Genomic DNA, 17,439 nt, shown 5'->3' with positions numbered 1-17,439 from the left:
GAGTCAATTTTCTCGACATTGGTAAATAAGAGTTCATCATCCAAATATGGTAAACTAACTCAATCTGACAAAATACTTTGATGTGAAATCAATTCAGTGTTGCTTTTGAGTTGTGTTCAAAATCACAGAATATGAAACTTTACTCTTGATAAAATAAATAAAGATGTTAAATATGCCAGGATTTAATTTTAGGAAATGGCAATTAAATGTCTGCTGTGGTGAACTCATATATAACAAAAGGGTATTATTTGTTTGAAATACATTAACTTGGAATTGCAACCCATGTTGTTGTTTATGACTAATATGTACGTACTAACAGCTAGTGAGAACATTAATTACTTGTAATGAAATTAAATACTAATCTTTTAATTAGATTTTGATAAGATATTTGCCAAACATATAACTATAGGTTTGAGCCGTTTTCTAAACTGTTACATTTTCTGAAGCATAATCTGTTATTTGAACAGAATTTATTCATACACTGAAGGAGACGTTTAAAGAAATCGATCGCCATGAAAAGATGTAAAAGAAATTGATGTTTTATCATAGCATGAATTGATAAGGCTGTAAACTGTGCTGTTAATTGTGACAAGATGTTTCAATGTATTATGCAGCACTTAAAGATAACTTTTTTTTTCATTTCCACAGATTCTTTTTAGTTTTTTTTTGTGATCTTCAGTAACGGCCAGTCGCCCCTAATATTAACAATTGATTGGTGTGATGTGTTTGTGTGATTGATAGTCAATTATTGTGGTCAAAATGATGACCAGTCAGTATGGTTACAGACCTACAGTGGACACTCCCCGTTAATCAGATGATTGAAGGTGACGTAGGAACTGTTTACAGCCTCAGTGTAAAGGCTGCTGATTTGGAGGCTAAGCATCACGTGACCAAAACAAGATACAAGATTTATTTCGATCTGAAAATTAAAAAGTCAATAAACATTCTGGTGTGATGTGTTTGTGTGAAAATTGTAATAGTACATCTTTGATTTGTTTCACTCCCCTTAGAGGAGTGAAGGCTGCTGAGTGTTTACAACTTAATAATCTTACCCTGGGGGTTGAGATGCCCCATCTCACAGGCTTTCTAATGTATGTGTCTTTGTTATCCCAATACTTTTGAACCTTTGGATTATCACTGATCTAGGGAACACACCACAAATCTAGAGAACACACCTCTAATTTAGGGAACACATCACTGAACCAAGGAACACACCATAGATCTAGGAAATACACCACAGATCTAGAGAACACACCTTTAATTTAGGGAACACATCACTGAAGTAAGGAACACACCACAGATCTAGGGAACACACGACATATCTAGAGATCACACCTGTAATTTAGGGAACACATCACTGAACTAAGGAACACACCACAGATATAGGGAATACACCACAGATCTGGAGAACACACCTTTAATTTAGGAAACATATCAATAAACTAAGGAACACATCACAGATCTAGGGAACACACCACAATCTAGGGAACACCACAATCTAGGGAACACACCACAGATCTAGAGAACACACCATTATTTTAGGGAACACATCACTGAACTAAGGAACACACAACAGATCTAGAGAACACACCTTTAATTTAGGGAACACATCACTGAAATAAGGAACACACGACAGATCTAGGGAACACATCACTGAACTAAGGAACACATCGCTAATCTAAGGAATACACCACAGATCTAGGGAACTCACCACAGTTCTAGAGAACACACCATTAATTTATTGAACACATCACTGAAGTAAGGAACACATTTTAAATTTAGGGAACACACCTCAGATCTAGGGAACTCCACATATTTAGGGAACATATCTTTAATTTAGGGAACACATTACTGATCTCAGGAACACACCACAGATCTGGACACCATTGATCAAGGGAACACACCTCTGATATAGGGTACACATCATTCCTGTACGGTACACACCACCGATCTAGGGTACACCATTAATCAAGGAAACACACCTCTGATCTAAGGAACACATCTTTCATCTAAAGTACACACCTCTGATCTAAGGTACACACTTTTGATCTAAGGAACACATCTCTTATCTAGGGAACATAATTTTCATCTAGAGTACACGCCTCGGATCTAAGGTAGACATTTTTGATCTAGGGAACACTCCTCAGATATGGGAAACACTACTGATCTCTGTATGTGAGCCTGAGGTTGTATCAATGCTGTTATGGTCCCAAGCACTGTTAAGTTTTGATTGGTGTTATTGAGAACAAATTAGGAAATAAAATGGATGTCATCAAAATGCTAACGAGGAAGCAATTTCCTGTAAATGTAAATCAAGATCTTTCGCATGTTTGTAGGAAGTATGTAACATAACAGATATAAATCTCCACAGACCTGTACACATTGATTGATATAAGTCAAAGTCAAAGTCTATGAAAATAGAACTCCTAGTCCTACTGGTCAAACTTCAGGATTATAACAGTGCTAGTTTATAGAAATCAGGATCACCAAAATGTTTGTAAGGAAACGGAATTGGATAATGGAAAAACAAAACCATCTAAATGTTTGTAAGGAAACGGTATTGAATTACGAAAAAACAAGATCACCTGAATGTTTATCAAAAAATTTCATACTTTTGAGAGATCTTTATATTCACAAAAAATTGCTAGAAACCACAGTAGCACACAAATAAATTTCAGTAAAAACTATATCTCATAAAACAGGGCTGATAATGAAATATAAAACATGAAATGACGTAGATATTGCAATACTTTCATCCAATATATCTAGACTTAAAAGTTGACAGAGAGATATTGCGTTTTTATCAATCACTTTGCTATCAGTTCCAACATTAATATCCTGTCCGTGATGGCTTCAAAGAAAATTTCCGAGTCGTTCCAATGTTTGTTTTGTGACTCCTACATGTTGCCATGAGTCAGAGAATGTATTGGTAAGATAGCTCTGGTAAGCAGATATCACCAGCTGGTACAGTAATCTCCATGTGCCTACAAAACGGTGACAACAGCAAGTACAGTGATGTCCCTGACTCACATTGCTCTCATGGGGACCCCATGTCGTCCTGGAAACTCCTCGTCACCATCCTCATTACGTACCAGATCTACAGTCATGAAATCCTACTACAACAGGATGGTCCATAAACAGTGTGATAACACCAGGCTCGTGTATCTTTGTTCCAACTGCTGCATGTTGGTGTTGTTTTCATATATAAATTTATCACAGAACAAGGCTTTGTAAACAAAGTCATTCATTTAGCTAGTACACTGCCTGTGTACTCTGTAATCTTCTACAACAAACTATCATTACTTTGTCTTTAAATCCTTCTACAGCAGTAATTAAACATACAAGTTCAAGCATAAAAGTCATATATTGTCATCATAACGTCACCGTGTCGGCATGATCATGTAAATATTCCTGGTAGTTACCATGGCAACACTACATATTAGCAGATTACCATAACAACATAGGATTAAAGCAGAATTTACTACCATGTAGGAAGTAACTTCAAGGTTGTTTCTGGTTGAAGCCATCATCATCATCATCATCATCATCATCACCTATAAGTTTTTTGTTACTGCTAGAATCTTGAAGTTAAATTCCAAGTGATCTGAAAGACAGATGACTCTGTCATTATCACTTTAAGTTTTTGAGGTTTAGAAAAGTTGTTGCATGACTGTGTTAATTCCATGTTGAAAAAAGTTGAAATGTAGTTGTGTTGCTAACAGCAATGTTCGAATGTGTTGTCTTCACAATTTTTTCCTCGTTTCATACTTAAGTTCTAATTGGCCTACTAGGTGTTTTATTGTTGCAGATACTTGCAAATAAAGTAATTGCTTTTCAGGTCTGAAGGTCAAGGGTCAAGGCCACTGTCACAATTGATATAGAATACAAGTTTTTATATCATAGCCAGTGATCTTGATGGTTGTAATTTACACACTTCTTATCTATACATACCCTACCAGCCAGAAGAAAAAGTTGGGAAACCAGCTTCTGCTCAATTACTACTTATAAAAAAGTAAATTTCAATGTGTTAAATTGCGTTCCCTTGGAACAATGAAATACAGCCATTAATCTGCACAAAGTAAAAGCAAAACAGGAAAGGTTTACAATTGATATTATCTATCATTAATGTCAAAACAATTACTGGGGATGGTCACAATAAAATTAGACACCATGGACTACAAACAAGGTTGTGGAATCAGTCTGAGCCATGCAGCTCCGTCTCCAGATCAGCCTTCACACTATTACCACACTGTATATTTATCTCTCTAACAGCTTCTCATGCTGGTAATATTAAAGGTGTGTGAGATTGATTAGTTAAAGAGATATTCTGGATGTGGTACAAACAAAAGATATTGACATAGCATTGATCTTGACTTGTAACTGGTGTGGATTCCAAGGCAGGGACAATATTACAAAGCCACAATATTTACCCTTATAGTAAGGTTCCATACCTCCTAGCCTTTAGCTTTTCTCTGTTAGACGTCGAATAATTTCTTTTTTACAAACATTATTGATTATGTTTCCAGGCAAGATTACGATGACTGAGTGGGGTTGATACAGGTTATTGACTGAATCCTGGCTGCCATCAAACAGCAAATATTCTATATGGTGTTTTTTTTTATTTTCTGCATATTCTAAATGATAATGAAACAGCCTCATTGACAGCTACAATGCGGTTTTAGTTTTTTTTCTCATTCCTCTTGTATTTGAAATTCTGTGAATAGGATGAAATTTGTTTCGACATCAAAAATAATTTCCCCATATTCTGATTTCTCTTAACTGGTTTTAACAATTTCTTTAGCACAGGATGTTGGCGTGTTACGCATGTGAAAATGTGACTCTTCACTACTAATGGTTGAAGTGTCATCTCATTTCCTGTGAAATTTCTGAGCCACCAAATAAATCTTGTAAACCTGCCCATACTCAAACCCTCAGGGGCCTAAAATATTGATAAAAGTGATGTTAATTAGGTCTTTAAAGAAAGGTTGATATCAATTTTCATCAAATGAAATGTAATTGCTAACCTCATTTTCTGCTAAGTTTGACATTAATATTTCCAGGGTGTGACAAGTGTACATTTGAAAAATGGTTTTGCAAATTGTACTAAATTATACTAAAACTGATGTGGTGATATGAAATCCGATATGAATTCAATGAAATAAGGATATGTGAAATCTTCATGATTTTGCGAGTTCAGATATAGACAGGTCTGACTTGTGAAATTTTACATTAACAAGTCTGAGATAAAATATGATTCCATCCTCTGAAAATTACTTACATTGAAGTCTATTTAGGAAATTTGAAACGTGTGATCTAGCTTTGTAGGATGTTTACAGTGTGTAATACTGATACATGGGACACTAATATTTGAGTTGTGGACTCACACTTTTCCAAATGAACTCATTAAAATTTTGAGAATTCACTTTTATCATGGACTCCTCAATTCGGACAGAGTTGCTCAAGTACATCTACGTCTAAGTGTATATGGTATTGCCTTCAGAGATTCTGACTGTGATGAACGTCGATCTATACTGATCGAATGTTTACCCCTGGGATGCTGAACTTGTGTTGATCTCTGACGACCTGAAGAGTTACACTGTAAAACCATTAATTTTTGTGGGCATTTATTTTCATTGATTTTGTAGGTAACCTTAATATATGAACTCATATGTACATGAAATGTTAAGATAAGTATAAATAGATTAACTGAGTTCTTTTTATTCATAAAATCAAGTGTCCATAAAATTGTTTTTTTTTTAATTATGAAAAAATTTTGTGAGGCTGAATTTTCGTAATTAAAAAAAGGATGAAAATTCTGCGTCACAAAAATATCAGATTTTACCGTATATATTTGGATTTGATTTTGTGGAATTTGTATGCAGCTTCATAATGAAAAAAAATACAAAATGATGTTATGTTTCTAATATCCGTTTTTTCACTGATTCTCTTCCAAAATATTTGGTATTGTTATCAGTAATGTTTTTCTAACTTGTGAATTTTCAATCACTATGTCTACCCCACAACAAGCCAATAACTTGTAGTAAGCCCATTCTTACCATCAAACTCTATTTCATTGCCCTGTAGTAAGCTCCCCCACCTCCCCTTCTGACTTTTGTCAGAAGTAATATGACGGAACTCCAGGTTAATTATAGATTTTACGGTATTGAGAAGCTCGTGTAATATTTATATTTTCATTGTACAGTACGTAAGTAAGGGGTAAATTGTTAATATCTGTATGTTATGTAACACATGGGTCTGCTCTGTTTTCAGACTGAAGGTGTCCATCATTTCCAATGCATAATATCTTCTATTTTTTATTAAATCCAACTAGAATTGAATCAATATATATGACAAGAAACATAATTTTAAAAAAGAAACTTCTTTATATATCTTATCTCAAGATTGTCTTAATGTTTTTTTTAATCTGTCACTGCTTCGAATGCCTAATCTCTGGTAGATTTGTCCTACTGTTTCCTTAAACTTGGACCAATCACAGAGTAACAACTAATACATATTTCTGTAGAGGTTCTGGAAGGTATTTTTAAATGCTCACTTGACATAAACTATTCCACCATTTTGTAAAAATATTGATTTGTAAGGTTATTCACCCCCAAAAGAAATCACTGGACAGGATGTTCTGTTTTGTGATCACAGTTAAAGGTTATCTTTTCTCAAAAATACATTTGACATCAGATTGATAGATTCAGGTCTGCAGAGGAGTGTTCGACATGTTTGTAGAATTTTCTCAATTCAATGTTGCTATAGTTAGAACGTGTTTGTGTTACAGAAGTGAAGTTGGTCTCCCCGTATAAAGCATCACCCTTCAAGGAGAAAAGAATCACACTACGGTCGGCAAAGTCACCCAGATCGTCACGCAAGCTGTCACTATCAAATAGAAGCTTAAATGAAGGTAGCTACCTCTAATGCATTTCTCTTAACACTGATTGTGTTCCCGTCATTTGCTATGTACATTGTACTTCAGTTTTAGACATTTCCATAAAATCATATTTTACCCAGAATTCATGTGTGTGATTGTAAATCACTTATAATTCGCCAGGAATTATGTTTGCGTTAATATGTGAAGAGAGTGAAATGTGAAATCCTTTGCGATTATTTGTACGAAATTAATTCTGGACAGTATTCAGGCGGATTTGGTTACCAATATCAGAGTCTTGAAGAATCCATGTCTGCAATAGTTGATCATTTGTGAATTTTAAGTCATTTCTAGATCAGCCTTATTGAAGTCATGTATTTGCGAATATGTCTGAAAAGGTAAGATCGTGAAATAAAATATTCAGCGATTTACAGTACTTTTGAGACTGTATCGGCAGGAAATGAGAATATGTAACTGTTTTTAGAATTTATTCCTGCCATTTATGTGACAAGACATTGAATCAAACGTCTGTAATGTAGAAAATTCTTTTAAGTTATTGCAGATTTTGCAAAAATCGATGAGCCCCAATTCACACTTTCAGAGGGAAAATTAAAGTGCCTTTTCAGATTAGAATTCATGATACACATAGTATCACATAGTATCATCTTTGGTTTTGGTGGTATTGGAGATGATTAGTTTCTGGTTATCGAGGCATCGAGTTTCTGATTAAAGATCTTGGGTGTTTCGTTTATATATCTTATTGAAAAAAGATTTAGAACTAGAACACAGAAAAAATAATTTTCAAAATTATGATATTTATCAAAATAATGTTCACAAATGATGAAATGATTGTACGGTGAATATTTCTTTATCATGCTGTTTATCTTTGACTATGAAGCGCGGAAATAAGTGAATTTAGAAATGGATTTTATCATCCTTACATCAGAAACATTTTCCCTGCGAAATCAATTAATTCGTCATGTATCGCTATTCCATAAAATCTCAAGATATTGGCAACAGAATTGTTTAAAAATTTAATAATTAAAAAGGAGTTCCATGCTTACCATATGTCATCAGAACTTCTCAGTTTAAACTTAATAGAATTTTAATTATTCATCCTGTTGGTTGGGTTGTAGTTGTGCTTCTTTGCCTGTCAAGCTCACTGAAAAACTTCAGTTATGTAATAATGCTGTTTTGTGCATACTAATCAATGGGGGTTCAGATCGTGGATAAACACTTTGACGGTAGCTCTTATAATTCTCGAGAGAAGGTCAGGCTCATCAACAGAGTGCATTGGTGCATCAAAGTATAATCCAGAAGGATTCCAAATTGAGACTTTTCTAAACCAAGAGGGGTTCCAAATGGGGAACTTTCAAATTATAACCAAGAGGGGTTCCACATGGGGAGTCTGTGAAGTTCAACCATTTCTTTCATGACGGCTTACCATGCCATGTGGGAGCCTATTAGAAAAAGGCGAAAACAAAAGAAATTCAAAACTCCTGCCCTCACTTTTAAAGCATGATTGAACTTAATAAATGAAAACATTTTTTTTTCATAATACTTTGGAAACAATTGCATTATTCATTTAAATAATATTTAGGATTTCATATCAGCTGATCTTGATCAGAACTTCAACATGGCACTGAAAATTCCTTCTTGTTTTTTAAATAGATTACCATGAGTCCAGGTCAGCTCGGAGCTCTCCTCTGTCGTCCCCGCTCTCCTCTCCACGTATGTCACGCAAATCTAGTGGTCGTGTTGTCTCTGCTGTAAGTATACATGTGTACAGTACATCATTTCAGTGTCAGTAGGATCTTATGTTTAAGGTCATAAGTCAAAGTTGAAGGTCAGAGGCTGGTAAGCCCATAATGAAATTTCTAGATTAGTGTAAAAGTTGTGTTTTGCTGGACTGATTTTTTTGCATTTTACGTAAATTTGAAAATTTGGTGTGATAAAGTTTTTTTTTCTATTGATATATGCCAAACTACATGTTTCCAAGTTGTCTGGGGAATTCCTACCTCCACATGTCAGGAAAAATCCTATTTATAATGTTGTATTTGCAGTTTATAATTAGATTGGTAAATCTTCAATGTCAGTGCCTTATTTGGACAGCTAACAGGAATCTTTACTTACATATGTAGCAGGAGCTGAAAATCTGTTGATATGATAAACATACTGTCTTGAGACTACATTTACACTGGTACTATATTTCTAAGCAAAAATCATAAAAATTAGAACCAATTAGAAATACAGAAGGTCAGTATTAAAGATTGGTAATACTGAAGGTCATAGATCAGCAGCAAAGGTCAAATGCCTATCCTCAAGGTCAACGAATAATCAAAAAGGTCAATTTTGAAAGTTTAAGATACCAATGCTGAACTGATATAGTATTGCTTCTGGTTACTGGTCAGTGTTAAAGTTGTAGTTGATGAAGATTAGCACAATGAGTTGAATGTTGTGAGTTATCGTCATTACCCGAGGTCATAGGTCAATGTTGTAAATTATGATCTGTCTCTGAAAGTTATTGTGAAAGGTCCAGGCTAGAAATCTTTGTCTATTTCCTACAAGTTAAAAATAATGGTTTACATCTGTAGGTTATACTGCAGGTCAATACTGTACGTCGTGGTCTGTTTCTAAAGGTCAAAGGTCAATATGGAAGTGAGAGTTATAGATAGATAGAAAGATGAATATAGATATGAACTATCAAGCATTTGTATGTCTTTGTTGTTGAATATGAAAACATGTTTATCAGGTATAAAAATATTAAATCTTCAAGTCTGATTCAACTAGCTGAATAACAAAGGATCGATGGAAAGTTTGAGAAAATCAGACAATTAAAATTCTCTTTCCTCCAACAGCATTGTTCATTGCTTTACTTATTGATGTAAAGAATTGTATGTCAGGCCATAGAGCTGACAGTCAAGCAGGTATACATTTAACTTTATATTTTCTCTTTCCTCCAACAGCATTGTTCATTGCTTTACTTATTGATGTAAAGAATTGTATGTCAGGCCATAGAGCTGACAGTCAAGCAGGTATACATTTAACTTTATATTTTCTCTTTTAGCCAAAGTACAGACTTCAGGAAGGACTAGATGGGGGTAAGTGTACAGAACATCAGTCTAGTGGAGATACTGGAGAAATAATGGGGTAGATTGTAAGGTATAGTCGTGAGAAATAAAAATCAAAGTGTATAGAGACAGTATAGATGGTAGGGAAGATTTGAATATTAAGATAGGTGCAGCCAGTATGACCTTAGGACTATGTATATGAGAGGATGAGAAGGGCGAACAGGGAGACAATTTGGGAGGGAGAAGAGGGGAGGGATTGAAATATGGGTGAAAGTTTTCAGTAGAGGGTGACAGGGGATGTGAGTGGATAGAGAAAGGAGGAATGTAAGAGGATACTGTTAATGCTTTCTTTTAAGGAAGTCTATTTTTTAAAAATATTTTTGTATATCAAATTTAGACACAAAAAACTGATTCAATATTTCTGTAAATGAAATATACTCACAAATGTAGAGATACACATACTCATGGGCAGTTTCTGTGAATAAAACATCTTTTCTGCATCAAACTGTTAGTGATAGTGCAAATACTTGAAACATGAAAAAATTACAAAAGTTACAGATATAAGTAGGAAAATGTTGTGAAACCTGTCGTGGAAAAACATGGACTGTAGACACAAAAAGGATGAGATAAATGCAGAGTACAGCTTATCATCTATTTGTTGAAGATTTCTTTTTGTAAACATTTTAGATGTATAAATATCAGGCTTCCTTTTATCAACATGAATTATAGATTAGAAAGTGATATGACTTGGTAGCCATTACAGAGGGTAGACAGTCTAGAGATCTCCAATCAAGATGGTTGCACTACAATCCGATTCAAATGAGTGTTTTAATGGCACTATTAAATACTGGTTACAAGGTTAAGGCTTGTTAATGGACAATGGATAAGATAAAACACTGATTAAGTCATACCAACAGAACACAGTAGAAACCTTGTAGGGTGACCTACAGTGAAAACCTTGTAGGGTGACCTACAGTGAAAACCTTGTAGGGTGACCTTCAGTGAATACCTTGTAGGGTGGCCTACAGTGAAAACCTTGTAGGGTGGCCTACAGTGAAACCTTGTAGGGTGACCTTCAGTGAATACCTTGTAGGGTGGCCTACAGTGAAAACCTTGTTGGGTGACCTACAGCGAAACCTTGTAGGGTGGCCTACAGTGAAAACCTTGTAGGGTGACCCACAGTGAAAACCTTGTAGGGTGGCCTACAGTGAAAACCTTATAGGGTGGCCTACAGTGTTTTTTGTTATAATCATGTAAAATGTAACTTGCCATACGAGACCGTGGGATGTTTGATCTTATTTGGTGTAGAATATTGTTGGAACAGGATTCCTATTGTATTTAGTAAACAGTTTCAATGTGATAACCCTTATGGTGATGTTTGCAACAAAATTTGTACACAATTAAGGAAACTCAGTGCTCTGTAGTTTTAAATGAATTTTTCCAGAGATTAATGATGACCATAAATTAAATTTATAACAATCAAATTGATTTTCACTTTTAAAACTGAGAGGAAATGTTGATAAACATTCCATGTGCTAACCTGAAAATAATCACTAATGTCCTTTGATTAATCCCAGAAAAATTTGGCATCTATTTATGAATGTTATAATTCTTTTTAAACAAATCTCTTTTGAAAACAAATTTGATTCATGCCTCAATACTAGTATCTACAACAAATTTGTCTACAAATACAGCTAGTGTTTTTTTAACAGGAAAATAATTTTCCTTTTGTACGACTTAAGTGTGAAGTCACATAGAAATACATAAAATGAGTCACTTTAAGAGACGGATCAATATCGTCTGTACAGATAACTCTCATACAAAGATAATTCTATTTGCAGACTTTGGTGTGTATTACAGATATTTAAATCACACACTGATAATGGATACTTAACCATAACCCAATTTCAAATCATGTTTTTAAAATCTCTTCATTTTCCTCGGTAATTTCAAAGATATTTTCATTACATTTAAACCACACTTTTCTTTCAATTCAATTTCTCCTTTTTGATATCATACTGCAGCCACAAATAGAATTTGATGACAGTTCATCCTGACTAATAGAGAGCAAATGTGTTCCCATCAATCAATTTGAGCAATTATGACTTCCAAGGTCTCGGAAGATTTCCGAAAGGATTGGATATTTTAATGGGCTCTTGTACCTAATGAGATTTATATGATGTCTCTATGGGTTCTGAATGTAAATGTTGTGTAATGCCCTCCAAGGAATCTTCAGAAGAAAGGCTCACATTCTTCTAAGTTTTTAGCATGGCAATAATTTTCTTTTCTGATCGCAATGAAACTGTTTTTTTTTTCAATATTATCTGGTGTAATTTGAAAATCTGTATAAACCATTCTGTTAATTTGAACGTGTTTGTGTACGCTTACTTAGGGGAATTTGATGTCATGAGGGTATTATTATTTGAAAAATTTCTTTGTTGAATTATGTCAACACTAAAAATTAAAAAAATATTCACATTTTGAAATAGGTGTGCAATGATATATTTATTGTTACTATCTTAATGACCCAACTACACATAAAAGGTCATTTGGGTTATCAAGCAGTGAAACATAGAGCAGTCCAGGTGTGCAATAAATTACTGTCTGTTTTTTAAAGAAATGATGGAGCCTGATGGTGTAATGTCACCATATCTACAAACCTGGTGAATTCTGTTTAATAATAATATACATGTATTGTTGATTTTGGTTTTTTTTCAGTCAGTATTTTTCCAGTATGAAATTAAGTAAAAACATGAATGTTTTTTACAGAGAGCTATGCTGGTCCTCCAAGTCTTGGCAAGAAATATGAAATTGGTCGAGTCATTGGGGAAGGCAACTTTGCTGTTGTAATGGAGTGCATAGACAGGTAGGTTTATATTGTAGTTGTGGTATTTTTAACTAGTCGGTTCTTATAACTATATCTAAAGAAATTTTCTAATATATAATTATATTGTTTAGGTTTTTATATACATTTTGTAGCAACTTTTGATGACTTTCTCCTAAAGTGACCTTTGATGACTTTCTCCTAAGTGACCTTTGATGACTTTCTCCTAAGTGACCTTGGATGACTTTCTCCTAAGTGACTTTTGATGACCTTGTTTCTCTGTGATCTTTGATGACCATTTTACTCAGTGACCTTTGATGACCTGCTAAATGATATTTTATGGTAATTCCAGGACAACCAATAAGAGGTATGCCCTAAAGAAGATTGACAAGACCAAGTGTAAAGGAAAGGTATTAAAACTAATTGGCTTTATTTATTCTTTATAGCATTTGAACAATGTGCTCATCTTACATAAGGTCAAGAAGATGATATACAATATTTACAGGTCCAGTAGTGATGTTGTCATGGTTATTATTAGGTATTATGGGAGGGAAAGGACAATGTAAACATTAATGCCAGACATTGGTCACCACATCAAAAAAATGAACCAATCATTCCTTGCTCACTACACAAAATCCACTTTCAGAAAAGAAAAATGCAATTCCTATTAAATCTTTAAATCTATGTCAATAAGATATAAATAGATTATTTATTGTGGAACATTTTCTACAAGTTAGTATTGTCAATTAAATAAAAGTTCTTATAATACAACCAGTAGAGTTAGTCGATTCCTTTATATCTCATACACTATGTACGTGATGAAGGTGACCATGTAGTCCTGGAAACATCACACTCTAATCTTCTACTGGTTGTGTTATATGATGAAGGTGACTGTGTAGTCATGGAAACGTCACACTCTAATCTTCTACTGGTTGTGTTATAAGGTGAAGGTGACTGTGTAGTCATGGAAACGTCACACTCTAATCTTCTACTGGTTGTGTTATAAGGTGAAGGTGACCGTGTAGTCATCGTCACACTCTAATCTTCTACTGGTTGTGTTATAAGGTGAAGGTGACCGTGTAGTCATCGTCACACTCTAATCTTCTACTGGTTGTGTTATAAAAACTTAAATTCTATAGAAGTTCTTTATTGCATGGCATTTTTCAAGAATCTTTATTTTGTCAAAACATAAACAATTTACCAATATTATATAATTTTACCAAAGACGTTCGCCAGGTAACCTGTCTGTTTCTATTTTTAGAAACAGTCTCTTGTAATGTCAAACTTAACCTATTTTGTAATCATGTTCCGTTACAGGAACAAATGATTGAGAATGAGGTATCCATTCTGAGGAAGGTCCAACATCCAAACATTATCATGCTGCTCGAGGAATTTGATGCCAAGGATGAGCTGTATCTAGTCATGGAGTATGTTAAGGTACCTTTCAGGAATTGTCTACACTACTCAAATAGGATTCAAATAGGTTTTACTTCACACTGTAATAGTCATTTGTGTTAGAGTCAAAGGAAACATGCCACTTTTCTAGCTAGATATTTCCTTCACAGTGAGTTTGTGTGAGAGTTAAGACGGTATGCTGCCTGTAAATGTAGCCTGTAATCTAGTCAGGAATAAGCCCCATTGCCTAAATGAATCTGCAGAATGTGTATGAGTTAAGGGTATATGCTACCTATATTTGTAGTTTGTATTCAAGTTAGGAATAAGGGCCACTGTCTAAATGAATCTGTAGAATGTGTATGAGTTAAGGGTGTATGCTACCTGTAAATTAAAAGTGTGGCAAGTAGATATCTTCTTTCAAAATCCTTCCCCCTCTCAAATCTTTTTCTAATATTTTAGATCTTTGACCATTAACCTGGTTTCATTTCAGCACTCATCTGCTGTTTGTAAGAGAAATGACTATAGAAATGTGTTGAATACATTTTCCTTTTAGGGAGGTGATTTGTTTGATTCAATAGCCATGGCAACCAAGTACACAGAACAAGATGCCAGCGGCATGTTTTATAATCTGTGTAGTGCACTAAAATACCTACACAATCTCAACATCGTCCACCGTGACGTGAAGCCCGAGAATCTACTGGTAAGGGATGCCAAGTTGTTTTAAGGCAGGAATGGATTTTCTATGTATTTTTCATAATTGATAATTATAAGAAACACAAGTGAGTCTTATTTCTGAAAAATCATATTTCCTTTAAAAGCTGTGCTTCATCAAATATCAAATGAAGAATATAATATGAAGCATAAGAGAATATTAAAGCATCTTTTGAGAGTTTTCCAGTTTGATATAAACATGTTTTTTGCCTGTACATTTACAAGTTTCATTGTACGTACATATTTTAAGTAACAATAGTCAATACCATTTTTTTATTGTAGAAAAGTTATTTCTATACTTTGTCTTTTCAGGTATTTCAACATACAGATGGAACAAAGTCCATCAAACTAGGTGACTTTGGTCTCGCAACATATGCCACTGAGGTCTTGTACACAGTGTGTGGCACACCTACATATGTGGCACCCGAGATCCTTGCAGAAATAGGGTAAGATCACTATAGTCGCATTCAGAAAACTCCTATCTGGTATTGCTTTAGTTTACCTAGCTAGAAAAGGTGCCCTCTGCACTTTTGGAAAAAAGATTGTGTAATTTTGTGTTTGTCTTTAAGAAAAAAACTTTTACATACACTGGTGCTTGAATTGACCTGTAATCATTAAAAGATCTTGTGCTTAACAAACGTTTGTGTTGTAGGGCAAGTACTAGCCACGCTAAATTCAGGTTTGAAAACAAAACCCCAGTAATTTGGAGATTTGGAGGTTCAAAAATATGTCATTTCAACTTCATTTTGACAAATAGCTTTTTTTATCTTCTAAATTTCACTGCTTGTTTTTTTAAACAGATATGGGTTCAAGGTGGATGTGTGGGCAGCAGGTGTGATTCTGTATATATTGCTTAGTGGGTTCCCTCCCTTTGTAAGGTATGTTAAACAATCTACTATGCAGAAAAAAAGGCCACACTGAGTATACGTTATGCACTTAATCTAAGATATTTACAAACATAACATACATACCAAGATGCTTCTTAAATTGTTATTCATGTCATGATAATGTAAACATAAGCATTGTTTAATACTTCCAATCTTTGCAGTAGAGAGTACAGATCTTAAAGTTGTTTAAAATACATTTAATGGTGGATTAAAAATCAATAAACAAACATTTCTGAAATGAAAATCTTGGCATTTTCCCACCAGAATTTCCAAACATGGGTGAAATTGCAAAGACATATTGTCAAGATCATTAAAGATATTAAAAAAGAATCGAAATACCTGTATTTTATACCTGCATACAATTGATGGATTATCTCCCTTGATCAAGGTTTATACTTATCTCAGCCTGAGAGACAGCCAATGGTATTTAGTGCACCCAGTCACAACAGACACAAGATAAAGAAGCCCAACATGTAGAAGAAACTAATTAACGCCACTATTTTAAAATCTTATATTAAATCATTCCGTTCAATAGCATCCTATTTTATCTTTATCTTTTAACAGCACAAGTAATGACCAAGAAGAATTGTTTGACCAGATACTGGACGGTAAATTTGAGTTCACCCCTCCCTTCTGGGATGAAGTTTCTGACTCAGCTAAGGTAAACCTGCACTTACAAGAAGTGTCCCATTACCGTGGTAAAAAGAAATTATGAAAAAGTTGGCCATGATTTAGGGAAATGAAAGTTATAATGAATTTTAAAACCTGAAAGAGAATTACATGTACACATCTATAACATTATTTAACTTATAAATACATTGTACATAACTGTATATAGATAATTTCCTACCTACATTCCTTACCTGTATATTATAACAGTTCCTTGACTTACCTTTAACTTACAAATACTTATCTGTATATAGATAATTTCATACCTACATTCCTTACCTGTATATTATAACAGTTCCTTGACTTACCTTTAACTTACAAATACTTATCTGTATATAGATAATTTCACACTATATTCCTTACCTGTATATTATAACAGTTCCTTGACTTACCTTTAACTTACAAATACTTATCTGTATATAGATAATTTCACACTTATATTCCTTACCTGTATATTATAACAGTTCCTTGACTTACCTTTAACTTACAAATACTTATCGGTATATAGATAATTTCATACCTATATTCCTTACCTGTATATTATAACAGTTCCTTGACTTACCTTTAACTTACAAATACATATCTGTATATAGATAATTTCACACTTATATTCCTTACCTGTATATTATAACAGTTCCTTGACTTACCTTTAACTTACAAATACATATCGGTATATAGATAATTTCATACCTACATTCCTTACCTGTATATTATAACAGTTCCTTGACTTACTTTTATATACAATCTGTAAACATTTTCCCTATCAGGATCTGATCAGTAAGATGCTGGATGTCGATCCCGAGTGTCGTCTCTCTGCTGCAGATGTACTAGTCCACCCATGGGTTGCTGTAAGTACAATAAGTATCTAAGTATTGGTAGTAAACATGATTGAGGATAGAATTCATCACAGTTTAGATCCCCAAAGAAAGTCTTGCTTGATAATGTAATGATGAATCTCATTCATGCGAAATATTGAAGTAAAAATTGGCTTTAAAAGGGATGTCATTT

General features: G+C 34.1%; 1 protein-coding gene across 1 annotated transcript in view; it reads left to right on the top strand.

Annotated features, from left to right (window-relative positions):
- The window catches only part of LOC132544749 (serine/threonine-protein kinase DCLK1-like), a 46,640-nt gene that overhangs the window by 27,195 nt on the left and 2,006 nt on the right, over window positions 1–17,439 (top strand). The window contains exons 5-15 of the mRNA XM_060208399.1: window positions 6,788–6,910; window positions 8,546–8,643; window positions 9,942–9,975; window positions 12,715–12,811; window positions 13,122–13,179; window positions 14,087–14,206; window positions 14,718–14,864; window positions 15,188–15,321; window positions 15,676–15,753; window positions 16,327–16,423; window positions 17,199–17,279. Of these exons, the coding sequence (XP_060064382.1) occupies window positions 6,788–6,910; window positions 8,546–8,643; window positions 9,942–9,975; window positions 12,715–12,811; window positions 13,122–13,179; window positions 14,087–14,206; window positions 14,718–14,864; window positions 15,188–15,321; window positions 15,676–15,753; window positions 16,327–16,423; window positions 17,199–17,279 (1,067 nt within the window). The remainder of the gene's footprint in view (window positions 1–6,787; window positions 6,911–8,545; window positions 8,644–9,941; window positions 9,976–12,714; window positions 12,812–13,121; window positions 13,180–14,086; window positions 14,207–14,717; window positions 14,865–15,187; window positions 15,322–15,675; window positions 15,754–16,326; window positions 16,424–17,198; window positions 17,280–17,439) is intronic.

Source organism: Ylistrum balloti, unplaced genomic scaffold (genome assembly GCF_031769215.1).
Source record: "Ylistrum balloti isolate Yb309-2 unplaced genomic scaffold, AGI_CSIRO_Ybal_v1 Utg369808, whole genome shotgun sequence".
NCBI lineage: Eukaryota > Metazoa > Mollusca > Bivalvia > Pectinida > Pectinidae > Ylistrum > Ylistrum balloti.
The sequence above is the reverse complement of the archived record's forward strand: the minus strand, read 5'-3'. Positions and strand labels throughout refer to the sequence as shown.